The following is a 17,670-nucleotide window of genomic DNA, read 5'->3' on the forward strand; positions in this document are numbered from 1 at the left end:
TGGAGGCTCAGAAAAGGGGAAAAATTCAGTGGCTCTATTGAGCTCAGTGCAAGCTGTAACCCTATGTGTTCAGCTGTCCTAAATCCTATGTCCTCCCTTTTTACAGGAGCCTATTAACTCAAACCCACAGTCATGTAAATAGCAGTGATGCAGCTTTCAGGGTAGAAATTACATAGGCAATAGGGTGGAGGGCTGCTGGAGTGAACTTGGATCTGTAGTTGCAGGCCCAGATCGGGTAGCAAGAGAAAGTTTCTGCTCTTTGGCTGACCAAAAAGTAGAACAAATATATGGAGAGGAGGTGTCAAAAGACTTGTAGAAATTTCTCACATAGAAACAGATATCAAACACCCTGAAGTTCCTGGATGGCCGGAACCAGATTAATAATGATCCAAAGACGGTTATGGAAGATGAACTGTTCTGTTAGTAAGGATGGTTGGAAGAGGTTAGCACATGTAACATAGAGTATCAGACAGGCACTGGATAGTAGTGAGCAGAGATGGGCTTGACCTGACAGATTCAGCTGATTTGCCCAAAGTCAGAATGTTCCAGCACTGTCACTGGCAGACAGTTTTATTACCATGGAATAAGTCTTGGAAAGGGTTGAAAATTGCTTAAATGACTTAAAAAAAGTCAAGTATACATTATCATAGATTTCTGATATCTCAAATAACATCTATCCTAAGCAGTACATGCCTTTGTTTATATATCAGTTTTGTATAACTACCAAATGTAGTACCCAGAACCCAACCAAGAAGTAGAAATGCGCAGCTAAGAAATCAGCTTTCAGTATATCTCAATCCCATCCACAAGTCAGGACTTTAGACTGAGATATTTTTTACAGAATGAGTTACAAAACTTGCAGTCTCTGATGACATCAAAGTCAGATTGTGTTGTCATAGTGAGTTTGAAGTTACCTAAATGCTGCATTCTTTAAGGATAATCAAGTTTCTGTGATTCTATAATAATTTCACAGTAATAGTAATAATAATAATATATAAGCATAGCTGAATTTCCTAAGCTGGTATTTGAAGGATAGTGGGTTTTATGTAAGAATAAGATACTCATTTTGCATTAGCATTAATAATATGGCACAATCTACTTTAATCAATAAAATCAACTAATGTATTTTTATTAAACTGGACATGCTACAGTTTCAAAATCATGATCAACTCCAAAACAGTCATTACCTAACCTGTACATTGCAAGGGGAGTTCTGCAGTTTAGAACTATTGAAAAATGACATATTTGTGTGGAGGCTCTGAAAATACTATCACACATTCTGTTTCTGTATTGATTGATCATCTACTTAGAGCATACTCATAAGTAATAAGAGTAAAAGAATAGGTAAGTCTGTACTGTAGACATGGTTACACCTGAATGTGGTTATACTTATATATTTTTCCAGTCTGCTTCATATGTAGGAGCTGTTTTCATGCACTTGTGCCCAGACCAATTTTGCCATAAAACTAAGACCATGCCAGAAACACTGACAACTTCCTAAACCAGAATTTCTATACCAGTAGTGCTGCATAGGTGTTCTCATCCCTAGTTTCATATTCATCTGACCAAACAGCTAAAAAATTCATGGGTTTTGATGGACATTAAAAATTCATCTAATTGCTTCCACATGACCTAACAGCAAATACTCATTTTATCACAAAACATTCCTATATGAGAAGAAATTGTAGGGGTCCTTCCCTATGTCTTTGTGACAAATTCAGGGGTTTTCCCTGAAAATTCGTTCTTCTTATAAAAAGAGGGGAGAAAAGAACAAAACTCAGTACTGAGTTATCATCTTTAGGCTGATTTCTGCTATTTAAATCACCTATATCCCTGGCATTCTGTGTCAGTCAGGAGAGTCATATAAGGTATCCCTTATTTTATCCCTTAAAGATGCATGTGTATATAAGTGACTTTGAATTTGAGGTTCAATTCCAATTATGTTTTTCCAGATTTTTTTTGCCAAAATGCAAGACTAAAAAGGAATTACATGGGTTTTGCAGGGAATAGCAAAATGTTATTTTCCAAGTTCATACAAATAAATGTCCCTTTTTTTTCTCTCATTTGCCTTTTGTTCCATGTCACTTTACATAAAGGAAATTTTCTAGACAGGAAGTACTAGAAGTTCGTCTATTTTTCCTCAGTTTTCCTGTAAAACTTTTTCGTATCTCTGCTGTCACAGACAGAGATATTAATCTCTGGAAATTAAACTCTTTTCCATCTCATATCATAAGAAGTGTAAATGTATGTATCACAATTTTGGTTTCTCATATATAAAACTATCACAGTAGAAACTCTTTGTAATCCTTAGATTTAGATAATGTAACACAATCTATTTCATTTTGCAGATCTCAATGGTTAACATGCAATTGTGAGAAAAATAATGTTGAGAAAGTATCCACAATGTGTTTACAAACACTCTAAAGCAGTCCCAGTTTGTACACACTTTGTTCTGTTAAGTCAGTGTTACAGTCCCCATGGGCCATGACAACATTTTCTTTCATAATTCCTTAAGGTTTTTTGTTTTCCTACTCCAAAAGAAGCTAAGTCAGCAGTAACTAGAGACATAATACAGTAATTTTATATCAAATATTATATAGTATTTGTGTTTATTTTGCAAACAATGAGAATATTTTTATTGTGTTTTCACTTTTGTTTTTTAAACAGAATTCCAGCAAGGGAGTAGTTATTTCATTTTTGGATTCTGTACCTTTATATCAGGGAAAAAAGCTACTTGCTGTTTCTGTCCTGTAATTCAGCACCTACTGAGAAGCAGACTGACCTTGGAGATGTTAATATGCTCCTTCTGCTTAAAAGTTTTGTGCATCTAAGAGTTTGGGGAGACGTTATAAATATAGAATATATTGTATGTAACAATTGCTTTCTGAGCACAAGACAAGGAAAGTTTGGGGAAAGTTCCATTGAGAATACTCCTTTTGGGAAAGGATTGGTCATAAGCCTCCTGTGGGTTTAACCTTATCTGGAACAGCAGATGTGCTGTGATAATCTTAGTAAGATTTCTACACCTGAAAAGGTTTCTGAACCCTTGTTTTTTCATCTGTTTCCCTTGGTGGCTTTTAAAAGAACTGGCAGTTGATTTTGCAGCAAAGAGTATTTTCAAAGTTGACAACACTGTTTATTGTCTCTGTGCAAAGAGAGTGAAATCAATTTCTCATGAGTATTTGAGCCCTGGGGGTCAATGGACTGAACTTGATTATGGAAATTACAAGTTACTTACACTTGTTGTAATTTAAGAAAAGCATTTCTTTTATTTCATTATTTTTTGCATTTGGCATTTTGATCACTGCACTGATGTCCACACAGTGCTCCACCCTAGACTATTAGAAATCTAGGCAGGCAGTTGTCACCTGTGTTATTTGGAAGAGACAGTGTTCTAGTTTGCAAAGCCGGGTGCTAAAAGCTGAGAAAATATCAGATCAAAAAGGATTAAACTGATGACCTTTACAGAGTGCTTAGGACCTTTGCTGAAGTCCAGCATTTTTTAATATGCAGAACATGATGTTCTGCCTTCAATCATAAAATAGTAACAATACAAATTGCTCATTTAGTGCAAATCGGCCTGAAAATGGGTACAATCACAAAGCAGTTTGTGATGCACTGATATGACATTGAAGTGAAGACTATGAAGCTGTCAAAAAGACAATTATGAGACAAACAAGATATGAATCCTCTGCTCCTTTTGGGGGGCAGTTACTTCTCAGTAGGGTGACTCACACAACTAACTGCTCATGACTGGGAATTAATAGCCCAACCCAGAGGATGTACAATCAAGCAGGCCTTTCCTGATGGCCTTTCAGTTGCTTAATTTCCGTTTCTATGGTAATTTGAAATACATGTACAAGTACTAAATATTGTTACACTACATGAACAGAAACTAAGACTTCTACATATTCATCTGTTCTCGGATGAAGTGAGTATTAATGGCTACGTCAAATAAAAGGCTTTGCTATCTGAAAGTAAGAGGAACCTTTTTTCAGGTCACCTTTCTTTCCTGTCTCCTTCGTGAATCTTACATCCTTTGCTATATAGTGCTACAAATACTAGCAAGTGTTTCAAGGACCCTTGGGGTGAGAATTTTGAAAATTTGAAAATAGATCCTCCGGATTCTAGGCAATATCTCCATTCTTTCACTTCAGTGTAAAAGAATGGCCTGGCAATTTTTACTGTATGTACTGTGTTGAAAAAAAATTTCAAATAAGATAAAATCAAATAGGGCTGACACTACTTTTCTTTTTCAAAAGCTCCTCTATACCTTTGTGTGAATTAAGCTTTAAGAAAGCTAAGTAAATCCCTTTCTAGGATTTAGGCAGGGAGAAGCCTGGTTCTTGGGACCTGTTTATGCCTAAGCTCAAACTTGATGTTCAGAGTCAGCACAATTAAAGATGAAGTTCCTGTGTGGACAGGTACTCATGAAGTTTGCAGTAAAAAGAAAGCTTCAGGATTAGGCCATACCTGAATGGGGATCATGCTTGCAACTTTTTATTAGATGCATTAATGCTTCCCACATCATACTTTAGCCTCTCAAGTTACTGGAATCTTTATCTTCTGACTCTGTTACTCAGGTCCTTACTCCATAAGCTGTCACTGACTTTATGGAAAAGAACAGAGCAACACTGAGGTTTTTCCTCTTCCAAATCAAGATTGAGGAAACAGGGACAAAAGCAAATGTACATGAATCCCTCCACTACCCCCACAGAATAGTAACTATTACCAGGAGTAATAGTTAGAACTATGTCTTGGCTAAAATAAGGCATCTTCATTTTCCTTTTCTCCCTATTATTGCAATGGTGCCATGTAATCCACTGGATGATGAGACATGCGGACTTCCTTGGTCTGGTGAGAAAAGTGCTGCCATATGTGGATTACACTGAGATTAACTGTTCCTGTTTTCTTTTATTGCCCTTCATGTAAGGCATTTAACACTACCTGGATCAATATACCTTTCTTCTATTATTTTCCATTATATTTCTATTATATTCTCTTTATTAACATTAGCATGGAGTGCTCTACTCCAATCTGATGAATGGTAAAAAACCATGTACAGTTATTGCTACTGCTGTTTTTATAGTTATTGTTACTATTAATAACAATAACATGTAACTTGAAGTGGTACCCCTAACTCTATATCTGTCTTCAGAGAACAAATAAAAGGGAGTCCCTGGCCTCAAAGAACACAGAACTCTAAGACTACCAAACAAATAGTTCAGGGGGATGGCACAGCAAAAAGGATGACTGCAGAAATCAACAGTTTTCCTTATAGTCAGCTTGGCAAACAAGCATAGTGAGAGGAAATTTAAAAGTTGAATTGAAAGAAAATTTCTCATAAGCAAGACCAGAGATAGGTGCTGTATGGAATAAGGCATAGAGGTGATTAGAAGGATTTTCGGAACAGCAGAAAGCAGTGGGAATATTAGGAGAATGATGTAAGTTTGTGAAGTCAAATTACCAGTGCTCTTCTGGTGTTTCTTAAACCTAGGACTTCTGAATGGCCCTTTTGCCTGCAGAAGTGGGCAGTACAGTAATTCTTCTTTTATGCAAGAGTATGCTGAAGAACAAGCAGTTCTACAGGTGTTGATTGATATATCGAGAGACTGTTTCCACAAAGGTTACAGTGTTGTGAAAAGACTTTCAGTCACTTATTTGGAAGCACTGCTGACAAGTTGCTTGTGTGACAGAGACAGCTCTCTTTTCTCCTGATGGTAAGAAGTTTAGTAAATGGATGGTCTTCTGTAATACTTCTTTAATACTTCAGTATGATGAGTGTTCCATTCAAACCAAGATTAGAATATTGCAGGATCAGTTAGCATCCATCTGTTGCACTTTCCACTGTCTGATTCAGTTGTACAAGGTGGTTCCAAACTCCCATACAAGCTAATGAATAAGGCTTTCAGAATGTGTTTAGTAGTTAGATCTCAAAAGGGTTTGTAAGATATCTCAACTTGAACATTTAAAAAAAAATAGAAGGTTCAAAATGTATTCAATTAGTACTTTTTGTCTGTGAATGAATTGCAATAATTTTATGAGAAAATCAAGGCAAAATTCATTATGAAGGTAATTAGGAACTTCAAAACATCTAACTTATATTCAAAAGAAGGATCTTAATTTTATTGTCAGAATTAGTAAAACATTTGAAAATGTCTTTCCATTAAGATTATGAGTTGTAGGAAAAAGACATCTAATATCTTTTCCCAACCTGGGCTGCAGAAAACAAGGTACATGAAACGCATAAAAAGCAAATGCTTATTTGCCATCTGGGGAATGGAACGGATAAGACATACATTACTGTGCTATTAAGTGTTCTTTTTGTGCAGCTTCGACAGATGACAGTGCAGCAGAGAAGAAAGGTGGAACACTTCATGCTGGCTTAATTGTTGGCATTCTAGTCCTGGTCCTTATTGTGGCTGCAGCCATCCTCGTGACGGTCTATATGTATCATCATCCGACGTCAGCAGCCAGTCTCTTCTTCATAGAGGTAAGACAAAAGTAACAAGTTGTGTCGTCAGTCCTGTCTCTTGGCTCAAATATTTGGGCTCTCCAGAATTGATCTTTCTTAACTAAATTGCAAAGTATTCTTGTGTTCGTAGTGTAATCTTTGGAGAAATGGACCTCCCCTAGCAAGTGATACTGTTTTGCTCCTAGCATGTTTGTCACTCAGTTCCTTCTTTAACTACCATCACTATAACTTTTTTGCTTTTAGATAGCACATATATCTAAAAGATATATCTCAGATACCACTCCAACTCTCTTTCCTATCCTTCATTTTCCTCATGATAGTATTTTTCCATCACCTTTCTGTTATTTTCCTGGGGAGGGGGGAAAGAAAAGTGTGCATTACTAATTCTGCAGAAGAGCTGACCACTAAGTTTTTAGCTGAAAACCTGTGTTAGCTGTTCCTTACATCATTTGAAGAAATATTTTAACACTTTGTCTCCAAGTGTGAGAAAGATTTTTTTCATCTAATTTTTTTACATCTATCATCTTCTTTTGCTCTTTTTATTAGTGTAGAGAGAAACAGACTCTTTTACACCATAAGTCATCTGACCTATTTGAGACATCTCCTTTAGGATTAGATAAATTACCATTTTACTCCCTCAAATACAGATAGCTACCTTAGGTGCAGACATCTATGCTGCAGATGCTGACATTTAGTTAGTTCACTTCCACTGTTCTTGAAAATGTGAGAAAGGAACATTCTCCATAGGTGTTTGAATCTTCAAAAGCCTATGAATACTTACACCTACTTGTGGATTTTTTTTTCCTACTAGGCAGTGTTCCTCTACCTTGTGATAAGTGTAGAGTTACTAAATGTGAAAGAAAAGGCTGACTGTTCGTAACCCCCACTTGTAGTATTCCCCTGCTATTAAGAGCCTGGACACTTCCTGCTAGACAACAGTGAAGATGCAAAACCACTGTGTCACTAGGGACATATCTAGGAATTTCTTAGGTAAAAGCCTGGACCAGGAATAGAGGAAGTAGAAGTTCATTCTAGTGACAGCAATGAGAATTGAAGTGAGACATGCACATGAACAGAATGATTCATCTTTAAATCATATTATAATAAATATACTTCTTAGATGCAATAGTAGTGACAAAAATCAAAATGAATTGTTATCAGTATTCCAGCCTCAAGTGATGTAACTGTGTTAACCATTAGGAAACAGAATCCATGCAATAAAATATAGTTTTCTTTCATGTTTATGCAACGTTTCAAGCCAGTTCTCTATTGATGTATACAAACAAAATTCCACTAAAGTTCATATATAAAAGAGGAGGTTTTGTCCCTTTTTTTTCCTTTGCACACAGGTTGAATTTCTATTCTTTCCTTCTAGTTAAAGCAAGTTTCTTATCTGTCATGGTGTGATTGAAAAGACTAAGTAAATGGCAACACCATTTTTTAAAAGGAGGGAAGAATACTAAATTACAATACACATTTATTTATTTATTTTTGTTCTCAGTATATAGTAAGGGCATGTTAATTTATTTCTTTTATTGATATCATACTCATCATGCAAACAGTGGTGTCTTAAACAGTTTTGTTAAACCTCTTCCACTGAATTTAATCTTTAGGTGCCACTAATCAATCTATGCAGTCAACGCTAAAATGTCTTCTAGCAAGCAATGTAGGCTTTTAGAAAAAAATGGAAAAGCATGTGCTTTGTGTTTAAAATAAAGGAGTAATCTATTGGATCTACATGTTTCCAACACAAAGAAGAACATATCTTCTCAAACTTGCATTTTGAAACTACAGTACAAAAAATAATGAGGCAAAGCTGATATAAACAGTGTTACAAAAAGTCATTTTTATTGCATTTTTGTAACTGAAAAATATTTGATTAAGCTCTTACATATAACATAATAGCCCACACACCACAGCAGACAAGCTGCATTATTTATGGGAAATGAATGAAATGTGGATCTGATTTTACCATTCTTGGGAAAGAACTCAAGAGAATTGCCATGGGCTTGGTCATGAAATGAGAAGTATATAAATATTTCAGAAAATTATACTGGTTTGAATGAGTCTCTTGATTAATAAAGCAAGCTGCACAGTTAAAACAAGATGTGACAGATGGACAGGCAGCTCCCTCCTGCAGTTGTCTAAAAAATTATGAGTACACTGTAGTCTGCCATGAAGTCTTCTAGCCAAATGAAGATCTGCATCAGTTTATATATCATCAGTAATTAATATAACTCTAAGGTTGGTCAAAAGAAAGAACAGGAACCTGGCCCATTTCTGTTTCGTTTTAAACTTTACAGGGGTATCATATAACATTAAACACAACATTCATTCAAAACTGTAATATGACTAACAGAGAAACTTCTTTTTACATCTAAGTTCTAAAACACTGTCATGATTTTGTAAAGTGTCATTTTCAATGAGATTTTGTTGGGGTTTTTAGGTTAAGGGCTATGTAAGTGATTTTTACTTGATTTGTTTTATAGTCATGACTGATTACTGAATAAAGAAAAATGTAATAAACTGACCCCATATCTGAGGCTTCAAGTCTCTTTCTTCCTTGTATTCTCTGCAGATATTATTCAATATTCAATTAATGCCTCACTGAGGTTCTCACATAGCTCCTCTCAAATCCCACTCATGTTTGTCATGTAGTGAGCTCCCCCACATAAGGATAAATACACCCACATTTTGACTGCCCTCTTTACCCTTGCACTGATAAAGGTAATCCTTCTGAACAACATTAAATGATATTCTAAGTGCACTAGTTTAAACAAACCACACAAAGCCAAGAAAAATACAATTTATTATAAAAGCAACTATTGTCTTAGAACAGAGTAACATTATTCTATTACTTTTTTACTCTTAAATTCTGAAGAAAATATTTCCTCTAGTGTTTTTGTTCATAGCTGTTGAGCAGAATGCACATGTGCAGCCCCACTTGGAATAAAAATAGCTATTTTGAGCAAACAGCTTGAAAAGTCTTGAATACCTATGCTATTCAATTTGACTATGATAGTATGCAATTTTAAAAGAATGCTATCCAAACAGTTCAACACATTTTCAAAAAAATTCCACTTTTTGTTGTGTGTAGAAAATTCAAATCAAAATGCAGTGCTTTCCTGTTTCTTCCAGACTCCAGACTGCTCATGCTGTTTAAGTTGGACACTTCTCTGGTGACCTAAGGGTAGAATGAATTATCTGCTTTTAAAGTTAAGGGAGCTTCAATCAAAGTTCCAATGAATGCAAGCTCTTTCTAAAAGCTAAGAGTAAATGTTTTCTAGAGATTAGCTTACAGACTGACAGAAGAGATGTTGCATGCTTTGGTTTTCTATTTATTTATCATTATCCTTGCAGTATTTTATCTCCCTTGAGTTTGATTCAGTTGCCAATAATTTTCCCTTTTAAATCATGTTACATACGTACTCTTACCTTGAGGAATGCTGTCTCTTGTGTATACTTTGAACTGATTTGCACTGATTCTTGGAAGGCAGCATTCATGTCAAATAGTGTTCTTCATGACTTTTTCAACAAAGCAGAAGCTTATGTCAGAAATCTAGCGACAACATATATAGCTACAAGCTAACTATAGCACAATTAAAAAGCAATTCCTTTATTCACTAACCTATGTGGTATAGTTGCATTCAGGATGTGAGAGTTGTTGGACAAGAAGCCAATCATGATGCCCTGAATGTCAGGGATTGCATAAATGTGATACAGATTATAGCAAAAGTGATATAAATATCTGGAGCTGGATATAAAGAGATGGGAAGAAATTCTCAGCTGAGCCAGATGGATTTGCTCAAATTTCAATGAGCTATGGACCAGATTACAGCTTTGGTAGTATTTTATATTTTACTTCTTCCTTTCTTTTCCCTCATGTTCTTTTTTTCTTACGTTTTTAACCTTTAAGGATCTACTTTTATGTGTGAACTATGGAACTATTGAATTAATTGAGAGCAATTAATTTCCAGGGAATATTTAGCAAATTGAAAAGCAAGGCATATGGCCAACCACATTTTACTCAGATGTCTTGCCTGTTTGCACTGAGTTATCTGTGGATAAAAGGGTTGCACATGATACAAGAAATTTTCACTCGCATACTTTGTATTTTTCTTACCTTCCTTACTTATATAGTGAAACAAAGTCCTTTTAAGGCTTGAAACTTACCTCAGCTGTCATCCCAGCGCTCTGCCTTTGGGGATCAAGGGCGACATGATCTGAGAAGACAGCAGAGGGATTGCTGGACAATATGAAGGCAAGGAGTCAGACATTGCAGTGTTTCTTCCCATATGGACAGTGATACCATTACCAAGCATGCCTGAAAGGCTTGACAACAGCGGGATAAAATTTTTCTGTGCTGATTCTCTGTGGGTAGGGGATTTTAAGGAGTCTAAACTAACATTGCAAATTGGGATCATCTTAACCTCAGGCAAAGAACCTTTCTCTTGTATTCAGCTTATACATACAAAACCAAATCCAACTTATTAACATATGTGGACTCTGAAGTTGTAAGAATATGAATGAACTCAGCTGTGTATGTATTAATAGTAGGTAATATGTCACACACTGAAGAGCAGTGTGGGTGCTTGTGGTTAAAAATTAACATTCTTCAGAGGTGAGATCCCATTTTAAAGGTCATAGCCTTTGCCTTCATGTTCCCACCCTCCTTGGAGTTATTCCAGAGCTTTGTTTTGCTGATTCAGCTGCTTAGAAACATACATGTACACTTATAAACACATACATCACACATATACACATACCAATGTCTTTTTTATTGTTTATTTCACTTCATCTTGGATGTTGAAGATGAATAATTTCACAAATCTATTTAAATGGCCACACAGAGAGTTGAACTGGTGCTATGGAGCCATGGAGTGACCTTGAGGAAAAAGAGGGAGGAAGGAATGAACAGCTGCAGATCTTTTGCAAATAAAATAATAGTGTGTGATCAGAGCCTGGAGGATGCGCCTTGACTCCTTCTGATTTAACTTAAATTATGTCTTTGCTAGTAAATTAAATTAGACTGGGAAGATTTTTTTAGCTTAAAGACCAACCAGCATGGAAAGAACTGTAGTCCTGTCATTTAACTCTGTCTTACGTAAAGTTGACAGCATGGAGAGTATTAGCATGGACTGAAGATGGTTCACAGATACTGAGCCCTAGCTGGAGTGGTCTGAGAAAGCACTAATTATTAGGTATTTTTTTAACTATTGGGCCATATAGGGGATTGTATTTCAGTATCTGGAAACTTTCACTGGCACGCAGATCTAGCAGTAGAGTTTCTTAAGATTTTGACCTTCTGCTCATCCCCTGTCTGCTGTGAGGAAGGAAGTAATATGAGAAAATAGTTAAAGCTCGAGGCAGTTCTTGGTTTTTCAGAGCTCAGGGAATTAATGGACATTTCTGGCTCACTATTATACATCTCTGCTTATAACAACATATCACAAATAAGAGCCAGATTTAACATTCAACAATGTTCTCCATGCACCATTTCCAGGTTTCTACATTAATGTAACAAATGCAATGTATGTCTTCAAACAACTGAGGAATAAATAGGAAACAGAGTAAAAAAGAAAGAAGGATTTTTAAAAAAACAATGAGATCCTCAACATTCTAATCCAGCTGATAGACTTCACAGAGCTCTACTGCTTTCTTCTGGGATACAACCCATGGGTTTTACTATATGTATCCATTTTACAGGGGATTATACTTTTAGTTTGAAATAGGCTTGCCATGGTCATCAATTAGTTTTTGTCAAGACGTTCAGGTTGAATTGTGCTTAATGAAAATGATGACTAAAAAGAAGAGAACAGGTATCATTTTTCTCTTCTTTCAAAGTTCTGCAGTGTCCTGGTGTTTGGAGTATTGTCATTGATCTCGCTGTCATTGCCTTGTACTGATAGTAAAGTTATTTTTTCCAAAGCTTATCCAGCTCAGCAGGAACCAGCAGCTCAGCAAGGGAAACTCAAATCAGCCACAAGGGAGAAGCACTAAAATAAATAATCAACACTGACAATAAAAGTCAAAGGTGGAGAGGAAGGAGGCATTCTATTTCTCATCCTTCAGCAGCCAGGTCCTTAGATATACGTACGACTGCAGAAACTGTTATAGCAAGATGTGGTTTAAATCACAAAATGATACTTTAAAAAAGTACTTCTATCAAAAAGAAAAATAAATGAAGCCAGTAAATGATCCTACCGAATCTTAAGTCTGAAGCAATCTTTATGTCAGAACAGTTTCTTCAAAATAATGGTGTCAGGCAATTGGTCTTTTCTTATTCTTGGAAATACATTTTAGAAATATAGTTTCAGATATTTTAAGCCTCATCCACTTCTGACTATGATTTGCCAAATCAATTGGGTGTTTCTAGAAGAGATTAAAGACTGGTGCACAAATTTCAGATAACTTCGAGCACAAAAATACATGTTACGGGAAAGGTAATTGGTGACAGAAGATCTTTACTTCTCATGAGAAAGCAGAAGACATGACTGCAGAGGTAGGTTACCAGTGGACAAGTGTACTTAGACTAATGAGTGTTGAATAATATGAGATTAAAATTTAGCCATTTAGTAAGAATTCACTATAGTTTTGTATCTTTTTCTTAATCCTTTTGAGTAAGTCATAACAATTTTTCTGGGGTTTTGAGAATTGGTCTGGAATTTGGATAGCTTCATATTTGCATATTTCCAGGTTCTTTTAATACGTCTAAATGAGATCATATGATTTTCAAGGATAAAATAGGCCTTATAAGGTTCAAAATTCCCTGATGTTGAAAGATGTCAAAAGAAGAAACTAGTCAACAATAACACACTTCTAGACCTTCCCATGCAACAACACTCAAAGGTTACTCCAGTCGCTACCCTTTTTTATTCATAGGTGGAATCCCCTTCATTTTTTCCTCAGAAGTAAGACAAATAGTATAAATTCTGCCTCTACTTCAAGATGCATGTAAATACACATATTTTAGCCTTTGTAGGAAATCAAATATTCTGCATAGCCACCAAAAAAGGTGTAGACAGATAGCCATAGTGTAAGAACTGTGAAAGGTAGACCTGCCTTTCCATAGATAAAGTTTCTTTCATTTTGTCTTACTGTTCTTTAATAGGAACTAACTTTTTAATGTGTATCGTAAATTATTCTTCTGCATCCTGGTCATGTAGGGTCAAAAGTGCTTTTCTCTCAATTTCTTTGTTTAAAATAGTGAACCCAAGGATGTTTCAGTCCCATGAAAAAGATATTAGTCCTGTTTTCCTGCTTTGTAATACACTGAAAGGAAGCAGGAGTTACAATTCTCCAACCACAGCTCAGAGGATTTCCTTTAAGTGTTCTAATTCCAGAGAAAGAAACATATTTTTTCCTGCTAAAATTGGATGACAAAAATAAGGAATTAGTTAAAATACCCATCTTGCTTTCTCCCCATTTGATTTGGTTTTGGTGGTATTTTTGCTGTGGTTTTCTGGTTTGGTGGTTTAGGGTGGGGTTTTTTTCTGTCTTCTTACTAGTCTTCCCAGAGAACAAAAAGGAAGAATGCATTAGGCATTTTCTGAACTGCTTTGGTAACTGAAGGAGCTTTGTATTTCCCAATATCAGTCAAGTTACTTTTGGTTTTATCTATTAAAGCTGTAATATTTTTACAGGTTTTGGGGGGTTACACAAGACAATGAATTGATAGTTTACCATCACTCTCTTTTAAGACTGTCAACCACTTACATTACTCACATGCCCATAAAGAAATTGAAAGAAAACAATCACTAGGAAGGGAAAATCTCACCTCAGATGTGACAAGAAACCACAGAAAACTGTAACTGTAATATTAGGAGGTGACCTTTGTGTCTGTTTCTTCATTTCTGGAAATACAACTCATGTTTATGTTGTATGACTTTGTATTATTAAAACTGGTGCACATCTGTTGCATAACTAATCATCTGGAAAGACCAATTAAAAAGAGTAGCACAAAATGGTAGATTTAGTTTCTATCAGCAATGTAGCAAGGAAGTAGTAACTAATCATAGGTACATCTTAAAATTAAATTAGGGAGCAACTTAGTAGATTAAAGCTCAGTTCATCCTTATAGGCTGCAGTTTGATACAGTTTCTAGTTGTTTTTTTTGCTAGTTTTCCAGTGGGTTTTCATTTTCGCTTTTCATTAGGGAGCTCTCAGTCAAATTCCTTTCTCATTTGTACCAGTGTAAATCTAAAATAAATCCTTTACATTTAATTGAATTGTTCTTGATTTTCTTTAGCAAGCCTAAGAACAGAATATGACCCTTTTTCTTTAGCAGTAACCAAACTGTCCTTCTTAATTTTGAAACCACATTGAATCAAGCTTAGGTAGAAAAAAGTCTCCAAAGTTTGAATAGACTAAGTTTTCTTATTAGGAAAAAACACCCATTAAAGAAGACAGTGTTCTGCCTTCCTACTTTGTGGGAAGATGTTTCATTGAAAGGCCTGGGATTTTAAATTACCTGCCAAACAGAATTTAACTCTGGATGCCTCAAAAGTAACCTGATCCTGCAACAGGAGAAAAAGGAAGTAGTTGCTTTTATATTGTATCTTTCCGATGATGATCACTGAGGAACATTTTGTGCTGTACCGGCAGACAGATGTGTGTTTGTTGGTAACAAGACTCACTGAGATTTCTTTAGTGACTGCTGCCCCACAGCACCACGAGTCCCAGCCACACATCACAGCTGTGGCTGTTCTGTGGTCACCAACACCACCGCTTAGCAGCATGAAATATCCTTAGTAGTTGAAAGGCAATCCAAATGGGGTATTATGAGGACAGAAAATTGAATGCAATGTTTATTTTCGGAGGAAAGATCATGAAGTAAAATTTTTAGATTTTGAAGTGTTGATGAAATTATAGGCTGTAACTTATTTTCACTGTTTCTCCTCTCATTTTCCTGCAATGTTTCTATATAGGTTGCTGTATTTTCTAGCCCTCCTTCCAAGCAGATTGTAACTGTTGTCAGTAAAAAAAAAAGATACGTATCAGCATATTTGGCAGATAAAATTTTCAATAAAGAAAAATCATTTTAGGACAGCTTTTCTGCTCACTACTTTTCTGCTATGAAGGAGTTTCCCTATTCTTCCTGAAAGCTGTTCCCTTTGACATTAATCTCAGAGTGGTCACCCAAAGTCTGAGCCTTACTGGACATTAATCAGTTTGAAAATACAGATTGTTTAAAGCACTTCTTCTTCCTAGAGACATCATAATAATACAGGAATTGTTTTATCTGCCCTAGAAAATAATTGTTTCTTTTGTCTTTTAGCTGTCTTTAAAGCAGTCATCAAAGATCCTAATGAAAATTGATTAGGACTCCTTAAGACTTTTGCACCCAAAGTTCTTAAGACTTTAAATTAAAAGTCTATGTGAATAATCAAAGTAAACAATCAAAACTTCTATGTGAACAATCAAAGTAAACTACTCAAGTAGATATTATGGCACTTGAAACAGAAAGTCATTATTTTGACAGTTCTGCATAAACATGCCAGAATTTTGTCCTAAATAATTTTAAAATTACAGTCTCTGTCGTCTCTACTAGACATTGTTCCATAGTGTAGAGTATGTTAGCAAATTCCTATGCAGAACTAAGAAGGAAGAGCATTGGACAGATCCTTTAGGGGGTAGTGGATCAGCAGTTCTTTATGTGACAAATCCAATAATCAAGTGGTTTAGACAAGAGCTATTTCATCCTCTTCACTGCTAAGAGTAGTGGTAATTATTTATGTCTTTAAGAACAGCCATCACTCACAGATTTAGAAAGAGAGATTAATTCCTCTGACTTCTGCTGCTGCTGAACTGTACTTCTCTATTCCTGTAACAACTACATGGAGTGGGTTTTAGTATGAGAGATCAAAATTGTAGGACATTTTTAAATTTTTTTTAATTGTTTATTGTTGTACCCTTCATATTCTGAAAGTTTATTTTGTTGTTGCTGTTACAGCGACGTCCAAGCAGATGGCCAGCAATGAAATTCAGAAGAGGATCTGGACATCCTGCCTATGCTGAAGTGGAACCAGTTGGAGAAAAAGAAGGGTTCATCGTATCAGAGCAGTGCTAAAATTTCTGGGACAGAACACCAGTACTGGCCTACAGGTGTAAGACATTTACTTTGCCTCTCTTTAAAGAAAAGGAGCCCTAAGCTGCTGTAGCCTGATAGAAAGAAGATTTTGGATAAGCTTTGTCCAAGAAGAAAAACTATCTAAGATACCAGATTACTACTGCACAGTAGTTTTTGTTAGTGGACTGAGACACAATGGTTCATGCAGAACACTTGTCAGTGGACACCTACAGTATCAGAACTATGGCACAAGTGCCATATTATTGGCTTTAGGTGTGGGGATGCACAGTAATCAGAAGTATAATAAAGCTTTGGTGCACAAGAGTGTTGCCCTTTGGTTTAAGTGTTCTCTGTTATCTCAAAGACTGAGGGACAAATCTGTACTGTTTCAGTGCAAAGGGCACTGAATAGTGTTCACAGGTGATTGAGAATAGTATCTCAATGCAGGTAAAGAAGAAAAAAGGAACTTACCAATATTTCTATAAGCAGATGTGAAATATACACACTTTTCAACTCTAAATTAACCTACCCACCTGAGTGAGTCACAATGTAAATGCTTTCCAGGAGTAGTACATTTCTTGTACGTTGCTGACAACAGAGAATTTTCACGGTGGTGAAATTATTTCCTGGGAGTTCACAGTGAAGTTGGGCTGATTTTCAGTTTCAGTGTTCACTAAAAAATGAATTATCAGATTTGTTTTAAGGGATATCTTTCATTTCTCAGCAGGAGACTGAAGTAAAGGCAACAGATCCTTTTAGCTGCCAGAGAGCTTATGGACCATTTCTTAGGCAATGTGATATGAAAAAATAAGATTTAAAATAAATGGGTTTCTATCCTTTGCCATTTCATTGTGAGTCATTACTGAGAAGCACCACAGACTTCAATGCACCCCTTTCAGAGATTCAGATACAAGTGTTATTGAACCCTGCTGATTCATACAGTGGTTTTGTTTAATGCACATAGTAGTTGCATAAATATATATATAAATATATTTTTTTTTATAGCTAACACAAGGCGGGTTCTTGTGACTGTTAAGACTGCATTTTTGTCATCCAGACAAAGGAAATGGATTGCATTACTGCATATTTCCACTGAGTTGTAAAATAATCCTTAATATTAGAATAT

At 35.8% G+C, this 17,670-nt stretch overlaps 1 protein-coding gene across 2 annotated transcripts in view; it reads left to right on the forward strand.

Annotated features, from left to right (window-relative positions):
- PLXDC2 (plexin domain containing 2) overlaps positions 1 to 17,388 on the forward strand; it is a 254,160-nt gene extending 236,772 nt beyond the window's left edge. For both annotated transcript variants that reach the window (XM_051802444.1, XM_051802445.1), the window contains exons 13-14: positions 6,333 to 6,493; positions 16,428 to 17,388. In XM_051802444.1, the coding sequence (XP_051658404.1) occupies positions 6,333 to 6,493; positions 16,428 to 16,544 (278 nt within the window). In that variant the 3' untranslated portion in view covers positions 16,545 to 17,388. The remainder of the gene's footprint in view (positions 1 to 6,332; positions 6,494 to 16,427) is intronic.
- Positions 17,389 to 17,670: the final 282 nt, after the last annotated feature.

The sequence above is a fragment of the Manacus candei genome, unplaced genomic scaffold (assembly GCF_025592945.1).
Source record: "Manacus candei isolate 608988 ecotype Guabito, Panama unplaced genomic scaffold, ASM2559294v1 h1tg000056l, whole genome shotgun sequence".
In the NCBI taxonomy this organism is placed as follows: Eukaryota; Metazoa; Chordata; class Aves; order Passeriformes; family Pipridae; genus Manacus; species Manacus candei.